The 9,216-nt window shown below is 36.9% G+C and overlaps 1 protein-coding gene across 1 annotated transcript in view; it reads right to left on the bottom strand.

Annotated features, from left to right (window-relative positions):
* Window positions 1–9,216, bottom strand: part of HERC1 (HECT and RLD domain containing E3 ubiquitin protein ligase family member 1) — a 140,964-nt gene that overhangs the window by 19,037 nt on the left and 112,711 nt on the right. Inside the window, exons 54-63 of the mRNA XM_012728527.1 lie at window positions 8,999–9,198; window positions 8,546–8,651; window positions 7,910–8,056; window positions 7,183–7,284; window positions 5,053–5,226; window positions 4,088–4,381; window positions 3,575–3,640; window positions 3,275–3,400; window positions 2,383–2,521; window positions 704–885 (exon numbers count right to left, since the gene is read on the bottom strand). Of these exons, the coding sequence (XP_012583981.1) occupies window positions 704–885; window positions 2,383–2,521; window positions 3,275–3,400; window positions 3,575–3,640; window positions 4,088–4,381; window positions 5,053–5,226; window positions 7,183–7,284; window positions 7,910–8,056; window positions 8,546–8,651; window positions 8,999–9,198 (1,536 nt within the window). The remainder of the gene's footprint in view (window positions 1–703; window positions 886–2,382; window positions 2,522–3,274; window positions 3,401–3,574; window positions 3,641–4,087; window positions 4,382–5,052; window positions 5,227–7,182; window positions 7,285–7,909; window positions 8,057–8,545; window positions 8,652–8,998; window positions 9,199–9,216) is intronic.

The raw sequence follows: 9,216 nt of genomic DNA, 5'->3' as shown, positions 1-9,216 counted from the left end.
TTCCACTTAAAAATGTAAAATTTAGAAACTTAATGACAAAAACTTGAGTATGATAAAAATGTTAGAAATATTTTATTTGGAAGTTTCCTATCATTGGTTAAAATGTAGTAATAAACATTAAAGAACAGCTCAGGACTTAGATCCTATCTGTTCAACTTTTCTTCCTATTTCCCCAGGTCTTATCTACCTTATCATCCTCAGGAAGAACAAGTCAAACAGCATACCCTGGAATAATTTCTATATATAGAAGACCTAGACTATGATGTGAGAGAATGAGGAAAATTCTTTGTAAACTCTAAGGTACTATATACTTTTGCAATATTATTTTAGTTCATTGATTGATTTTCCAGTAAATGTATATGAACTCAGCCTCTGTAACAATAATGATAGGCTAAAAAAAAGCTTTCCATTTATTAGTGTATCAAGAACTGTGTGGCAGTAGTTAAACCCCACAGCATTTCTTCAAAGAGTAACAGCACCCTCGACTAGGTCAACCAGCTGGTTCAGGAAAAAGGAATCAATTCTACCACTAAAGCCCAATAAGTGAAAAGCTCAAAAACTGAATGTGAATAGCTAAAGATGCAAAATCTTTTAAAATGATTATGTATTTTTACCAATATTTCCTATTACCTAAATTTAAGAAACCTATTCAACAACTAGTATGTTTGTATTTAAAGGCAAACTTATCCATATCCTGCCTGACCTGCACCACTTCTTCTCCTTGTAAGGCCTCAATTTGCCTGGGCCGCCGTTGCCTGTCGCTGTTCCCATGGCCGAGTTTGCCATAATCACCATCTCCCCAGCTAAAGACCTCACCACTTTCAGTTAGGGCCATTGAGTGCCCATCAGAACCACAGGAAGTCACCAGCTGGGTCACCACAAAGCCTGGAACAGAGCAGAAACCCAACAAGAGTCACTGGATGCTAAAACTCCCTTTTCTACTTGAAGCTGCAATAGAATACTCTAAGAATTGAAAAATATCAAAATGGCACTATAAAAATAAAGAGTCATTTAATTTTAAACTAAATTTTATAGCCCAAACTTAGTAAATCATGTCACATAAAATAATGATGATAAGGAAGAGGGTGATGTGCTCAGTTAAAGATTATGATCCAGTCAATCCTGTAAATGCTTCACCAGACTTATTTTCTATTTTTTTTTTTAAAGATTTATTTATTTGTGCATACAGAACTGGGGTACAGGCTAGAGGCTCAGGGGTGGTGAGAGGCTTCACCAGAGACAGAGTGGGGAACAGAGCAGGGGGACTGATGAAGTACACTGCTGAGGGGAGCAGCGGGCGGGTCAGGAGAGGTCTGCCACACCATGTGGTCACCTCCGGGGCAGGCGGGAATCGAACTCATATGGAAGCAGCTTTAGATTCTCAGTGCTGTGCTTTAACCCGCTGCGCCACCAGGGAGGGCCCTTATTTTCTACTTTTATACAGAATCTATGAAGGAGATACTCTTACAGCTGGGGAAAATGGCCACAAAGAGGTCTGGTAACTTATGCAACATTCCAGATGCAGGATGTGGTAGAGCTGGATGAGAACCCAACCCTCCCATCTCTACTCTGTTCTTCACAGCTAACTATCAAGAAAGATCACTTAGAGCTACTTAGGAACTGGTTTTGAATCCACTGTCATTTTTTTAAAAAAATTTATTTATTTATGCATACAGAACTGGGGCACAGGCTAGAGGTGTGGGGTGTGAGAGGATTCACCAGAGACAGAGGAGGGAGCAAAATAGGCAGATGCACTGAAATACACTGCTGAGAAGAGCAGCGGGTGGGTCAGGAGAGGTCTGCCACACCATGTGGGTCACCTCCCTGGCCGGGGATCACCAGGGAGGGCCCCCACTGTCACTTTTAAGCTTTTACTTAAAAATTTATCTTTGCTTTCTTTGTAGGTATGAAAGTAAAAATTTACTTAAGGAATAAGCCAGGGGCTCCTATAGTAGTTTCTGCTGAGGTACTCATTTTTCGCATCAGAGAATTCTGACATCAGAGATGCCCTTTAAAATCTTTTGTACATTTGCATGTTTCCATATGAAATTATTTTTAATTTCAATGAAAAATTTACCTGGTTATTATTGTTACTAGTAGTTGCTTAATTACAGTTTTGCAATTTTAAAGAATTTTTTTTACTATCTTCATTGAATCTTAAAACAGTTATTTCTATCACTGAATTCTATACTGCTAAGGTAAATAACTTGCAAATTATATAGCCTAAAAATACGTAAACAAAGTTATACGTGCCTAAATAAGAATCTAAATATATATATAAAACTTCAACTGACAAAGGGCTGAGATGAATTCCAACAAAAGCAAACATTTCTACAGTCAGTTCACAGTTTCTGAGCAGCTTTTAACTGAGGATAATTTTACCTTGTAAGGCTGAAATAACTGTCAGCACATGAAGGTCATCTGAATTTCCTTGTCCCAATCTGCCATAACTTCCTTCTCCACAAGCTAATACTGTGCCATTGGCCTGGATGACAAAGGTACAATTCTGACCACATATGACCTAGTATAAAAACACACAATTAAATATAGTATTCTTTATTATACAGTGTTAATATGCAAACACTTAAAATGATTATATGCATACCTAATGTAACTATGGTGCTCCTAGAAGTCCTTGATTATTATAAAATGGCTTACTTAACCAAAAGATGTGTAAGCACGTCTGACTATTTAAGGTATAATAGTTTAGCGCCATCTTATCTCTAGGGATTTCAGCCAACTGTGCAGAGTTTAATAATATTAACAACAAAACAGACAGAAGAGGAAAGGATGATATAAAGAAATATTAAAGACTAGCTGAAGGTCTGCAAAAACTCTTAAGAGGATATATATGAGAAAGAGCAGGGCATTGTGGGACTTAATGAGGTAGAAAAAAAACAAAAAAAGCAGTATCCTCAAGATTATTGGAGGGTGGGAGGGGTGTCAATGAAATCTGGCTAAATTTATTGCGCTAAAGAATAAAACCAGCAATTACGAATATCTGGACTTCTATAAATATGCAATGGGTAGGCCTACTGCATCATGATATTAATTAATTCCACTTAAAAATGTAAAATTTAGAAACTTAATGACAAAAACTTGAGTATGATAAAAATGTTAGAAATATTTTATTTGGAAGTTTCCTATCATTTTCTTTAGTGACTCCTCATGAAACTACGAAATGGACAAACTTTATCCCACAGTAACAGACAATAAGGGAATCAAAATTGTCAGTTCCCAAGTTTCTTCTCCACTCCTTTACCCTGTTAGTTACCTGTTGAGCCTGAGAGAATGACGGAGCTGCTGCAGGCACCATCACATTTCTTCCAGCTTCTGCCAGCTGTCCATGCCTGCCAGCACCCCACAGGTAGACATCACATTTACCTCCCAGATGCCAGTCCTAGAAAACCACAATCATCTCAAAATAAGAGTCATCCAATTATTCACACAACCATACATTTGGTACCAAATGCATAACAGCCTCTATAGGAGACACCAGGGCACAAATACACGAGCATTTAGAATCAGAAGATTTATTGAGAACAACCATATAGCAATCTCTATCTTAACTGACCTCGGGTCTAGAAGTTGCCCAGGACATAATTTGTTCATCCATGCCATTAATCCATTTACTGTTATCCTGCAAGACAGGGAAAACATCAGAATCAATCTTGCTTAATAATCATTTACTTGTTTTTGAATAACTCTTTAACAACTAACTTTTATTTTCAACTAAGAACCTGCTAATGTTATGAGATACTAAGAGTTTTACAATAGTCTCAAACTGTTCTTTGTGCAGTTATTATTTCCTATTGTTCAAACACTTTCACTTTCAAATATCACTATTGTTTGGTGATTCGAAGGCAATCACTGTCTTACGAGTACCTACAAGTATTATGCAGGAGTCATCACTCCTATAAACTTGATATGTAGTTTTGGACATACAGATTTACAGTTCACATTATTTGTGTTTCAAGATTTATGCTTCAAGCTAGTCAAGAAGGCAAATACTTATTGAGTATCTAATATCTAACACCCATTTGTAGCAACCTCAGTTGCAAATAATAGCAGCTTATATTATACTCACCATTAGGAATACAAGTTCATCCTCTGGAACAGGTTCTAGATCAGGAACAGTAAAAGATTCTGGAAACTGTGCTCCATTAGTTAGTGCTTCAGCAGCTTTTATAGTGGTTGAGAAACATTCTAACCAGGCCCACTCATTTGGATTCCAGGATGCAGGATCAGGGAGACAGTTTTGGTGGTGTGGTGGCACTGGTGGGTTACACAATAACTGATCTAGATGAAGTCCCACAGCAAGAGAAGCCAAACATTGCATATATGGGCTGTGGACAAGCTGGTCACCACAAACCACATGAGGCTAAGAGAAAATACAAGGATATTATATTCAAAATTATGCTGAAAAGTCTGTGGCAAATACTTTATATCAATCTGCTTTTATTCTGAGGCATAGGGGTGTGTGTGTGTGTGTGTGTGTGTGTGTGTGTGTATATTTATGAATGACTGATTCAGACAGAACTGGGGTACAGGTCAGAGATGAAGGGGCAGTAAGAGGATTCACCAGAAACAGAGTGGGCAACAGAACAGGAAGATCAACAAAATACACTGCTGAAGGGAGCAACAGTGAGACAGGAGAGTTCTGCCTCGCCATGTGGGTCAGCTGCGGGGCCGGGGATCAAACTTGCACTGAAGTGGTTGTATCTTGTTTGCAATGCTGCGTCCTAACTTGTTGCACCACCAGGGAGGGCCCAGGGACAGGTATTTTAAGAAGTTTTAGAGTGAATTGATAATTTAAAGAAAAATGATATAAACACTATAAACAAATTTGAGGTTTTTTTAGTTTTGCTCTCACTAAAGTTAACTAAAAGGAGGCGTGGGATTACTGAACAACTGTTTTAAGCCTGAACTATCTTTGTTTAATTCTGCCCAAACAGTCCCACATATTTTCCTGAGACCTTATGTTAAGAGATAATTCAAAGCTGTAATTCCAATTACATCTGTAGATCTCTAGGAATTAGTGTAATCAATTACCTTTTCATAGGCATACTGCTCCTGAAGCATCATGGGTAGCCTCTCCAGAAATGCTCTCATGCAGGGAGCCATGTTTAATCCCAGAACACCTTGCTGTTTCAGTGCCGTCCTACAGGTTGCTAAAACATGATTGGCAGCAGCCCATTCTGCTGTACAATTCACGACCAAAACATCCTGATAAAAAATAAATCATGTCACATGCTGCATTTGTATAAGTAAAAGATAAAATCCTACCACCATTCATATCTGAGAAATTCCTTCCAGCAAGTACATTAAATACTTTTGTTTTATGGACATCTTATGTTGTACTTTCCTTGTCAATGAACTTCATGAATGTTGATGCCTATGAACAGTTAGGATTAGGTTAGCCTAAACTGTGTATAAAAGCCAGTGTTTACACAATGAGGAGATACTACCTCACACTAGTGAGAATGGCACATCTTAAAATAACTAGCAACAACAAATGTTGGTGAGCATGTGGAGAAAAAGGAACTCTCCTGCACTGCTGGTGGGAATACAAACTAGTACAACCACTATGGAAAACTGTTTGGAGGTTTCTCAAACTGCTAAACATGGAGGTTCCATATGACCCAGCAACCCCACTCCTAGCTATATACCCCAAAAGACACAAAAACATTGATTCAAAAAGATACCTGCACCCCCATGCTTATTGCTACCTTATTTACAATTGGAAAGACATAGAATCAACCCAAATGCCCCAAAGTAGATGACTGGATTAAAAAAATGTGGTACATACACACAATGGAATATTACTCAGCAATCAAAAAAATAAACTCATGCCTTTTGCAGCAACATGGATGGAGATGGAAGGGATCATGCTTAGTGAAATAGGCCAGAAAGAAAAATACTGGATGATTTCACTCACAGCAGGAGCAAAAAGGACAGGGGAAATGATGATGATGATGATGATGATGAAGATAATGATAAACAACTATATACCAGAGACATTTTATGGGGATGGAGTGGGGAATGGGATTAAAAAATGGGGGGGAGGGGTAGTTCATGGGACTATGGTGATGAAACACAGGTGAATTAGTGATGGAAAATCCACAGGGATTACAACTGAAATGGAAAAAGGCACAAAATGATGTAAAAATAAACTATTATAATAATAAAAAATATTTTTAAAAATGTGAGGGGGAGTGCACAGGACTATGGTGATGGCACACAGGTGAACTGGTGATGGAAAGCCCATGGGGACTACAGCTGAGATGGAAAAAGGTACAAAATGATGTAAAAATAAACTATTATAAAAAAAACTATTGTTTAAGTAATAATCATAAAACTTGTGAACTATCCTGAATTAGCTGACATTTCTTAAAAACATCGTTATTTGCTATTACGTTAAGACCGAAAGAACAAAATATTTAGTATATTTTAAAATGCACTGTCAGGTGGATGACATGATCACAAGGATACTAGAAGTAGTAGTCTGCTGAGAAACACAACTGCAAATGATGTAGCATTATTCTAACTCTCGCACTACTATATTATACATAGGTCACTACTCTCTGGGTCTGGCAGTTTTACTGCTAGAAGGACTATTCATGCAGGTTTACATTTTCATTTTAATATTTTTTAACCATATAAAACATAAACCAAAGCAGCACATTGACTCTATTCATAAAGGAATGAAAAGCAATATGGTAGGGGATATATCATAATTCACAACACAGAACTGCTTCAGAGAAGGTAGCTAGTATTTTTCACTAGAATATTAAAATTGAAAGCCAAGATATGTTTTGTATACTTGAGTTAAATGTCTTCAGGATGGTTTTTTTTCCCCAGGGCAAATTCTTTTGAGACAGTTTAGTGCTATCTCAAAAACCATGGCAGAAAGTAAAAATCCACTTTATAAGATCCAATGGAAATGAAGTTGTTCAATAATTAAGCATTTCCACCAAAGGTTAGCATATAGGAGAAAGAATGGTAGATTATAAATTGAGGAGATCTGGGTTCTAGGTTCCCTTCTGGCAGTAAAGAGTAGCATTATCTTTGGCAAATAGTAATCCCTCTGGATATCAGTTTCCTCCTCCATAAAGTGGGATGCTTAGACTATGATTCCTAACATATTTTACATGTTTACGTTCTATGATTTTGTATAATTACCTTTGATCTATTTGAACAAGCAGCTACCCCAACATCTGGAATCCATACTGTGGTCTGAATAGCTCCAGAGCCTATCACAACAGTTTGTAAGACAGAGCCATCCTAAAATGAGATATAGTTATCAAAACACATTACCTAACCTTAGTCACTGTTTACATTAAACTTACACTTAACATTCACAATAACACATTCTTTTCCTTAAAAAGGACTGATATTTTAAAAAACGAATTAATGCATACATGAACTGGGGTATAGACCAGAGGTGTAGTGAGTAAGAAGATTCACCAGGATGGAATGGGTAACAGAACAGGTGGCTCGACTGAAATACAATGCCAAACGGAGCAGTGGCTGAGACAGACAGGTCTGCTGTGCCATGAGAGTCAGCCAGGGATTGAACTCATGCTGCAGTGGCTGGTTATAGCTCTATAGCACTGTGACTTAACCCCTGCGCCACCAGGGAGGGCCTTCACAAGAATATATTCTAAGGTCTATACTTCAGCTAAATTTGACAACGTCCAATTGTATACCTACGACCCAACTTTCTAAAGCATTTTCTAGAGGACTTTAAAATTGTAACAATGAAAAAGTTAACTGGCAAATGTTTCTGAAAAGTTTTCAGTATGTCAGATATAAAATATCCCTAGGATTGGTTGGGTTAATTTTTCATATAAATATATATGTTAATGAAGAAGATTTTCTTGAGGTAAAAAGTACATCAAGCTCTTACCCTTAAGGACCAAATGTTCATGAGCCCACCTAGTCCACCAGACACCAGGGCCAAACCATCTGAACTAAAGGCAACGGTCCGGACAGGGGTGATGTGTCCTCGCAGCTGATAAACACACTTGGCTCCGGCTGATTTCCTATATACATCCTGCAATTAATTTTTATTTTTAACATACTGAAATTTAAATAATTTATAGATTCAAGATTTATAATTCATTCATGGAAATGTTTAAGGTAAAGAAATTGTTCTTCATATGGGGAATTCTATGTTGATAGAAAATAACTTTATATAGGGGTTTTCCTACTTCACTGTACCAAAAACCTAACTAAGACCTTATCTATCTATAGTGTCAATTATATACATGACCATAAATTATCCACCACTTAAATTTTACTGAATATCTTACTTAATAGGTCTGACTTATTAAAATAAAATTAATTATTTTATTAAAATAAAATTAAAGTGCTCAGAAGCACTTTATTAGTAATAAAGTATGACAATTGTCCACATTTCCTTGTAGATCTTGCTCTGTAGGATATAATAATGAGTGTCTTGGTGATCAAGGGAGGATTATTTCAATGAATATATTATCTATGGCTTCAAATAAGATCTTCAAAAATATCTGAATGTATTTACCTGGCAATTTAACTCTGCGTCCCACCATCCTTCTGAACTAGTCACACTGGTCTGTGTGGCATCTTGTGGAATACGCCAAACACATACTAAGCCACTCTGACAGCCACTTAAAAAAAATTGATCACAAAACCAAAACATGTCAGTATGCAAAATTAGAAATATTTTCATGTATCAGTTAAGACCTGACCGAATACTATATTTTAAAATTTTATTTCTAATAATGCTGTAATTTTTTACAAGAATCCAACTAAGCCTAATATTCTAACATCACATTCAGGTTACATACATACCAAGTTTTACACTTAAAAATTGCTGTCTCTATAAGGTAATTTTATAGTATGAGAAATGGTAAGACTAGTAGTTGCAAATAAACAGTTTAGGACTGCTGAGAAGTCACATTTAACACAAATAATATAGTAATAGGAAAATTTATACATAAAAATTTATACATACATAGCCATCAGTAAATGCAATTTGGATCCTTTTCCTGGAAGGCTGCACCAAGCAATGCCATTTACAATAGATGGATGACAGAGTGAATATAGACAGCGCCAACATCCTGAAATTAGCCCCCAGAGTTTCACAGTTTCTTCTTTGGCACAAGTCATGAGAATACGACCTGTTGGGTCCCACTTCATGCTAACAAGAGTATCCTAAGATGGAAGGCAGGG

The sequence above is a fragment of the Condylura cristata genome, unplaced genomic scaffold, assembly GCF_000260355.1.
Source record: "Condylura cristata isolate star-nosed mole 26May11 unplaced genomic scaffold, ConCri1.0 scaffold00023, whole genome shotgun sequence".
Taxonomy (NCBI): domain Eukaryota; kingdom Metazoa; phylum Chordata; class Mammalia; order Eulipotyphla; family Talpidae; genus Condylura; species Condylura cristata.
Note: the sequence above shows the minus strand (reverse complement) of the source record. Positions and strands in the feature narration are given on the sequence as shown.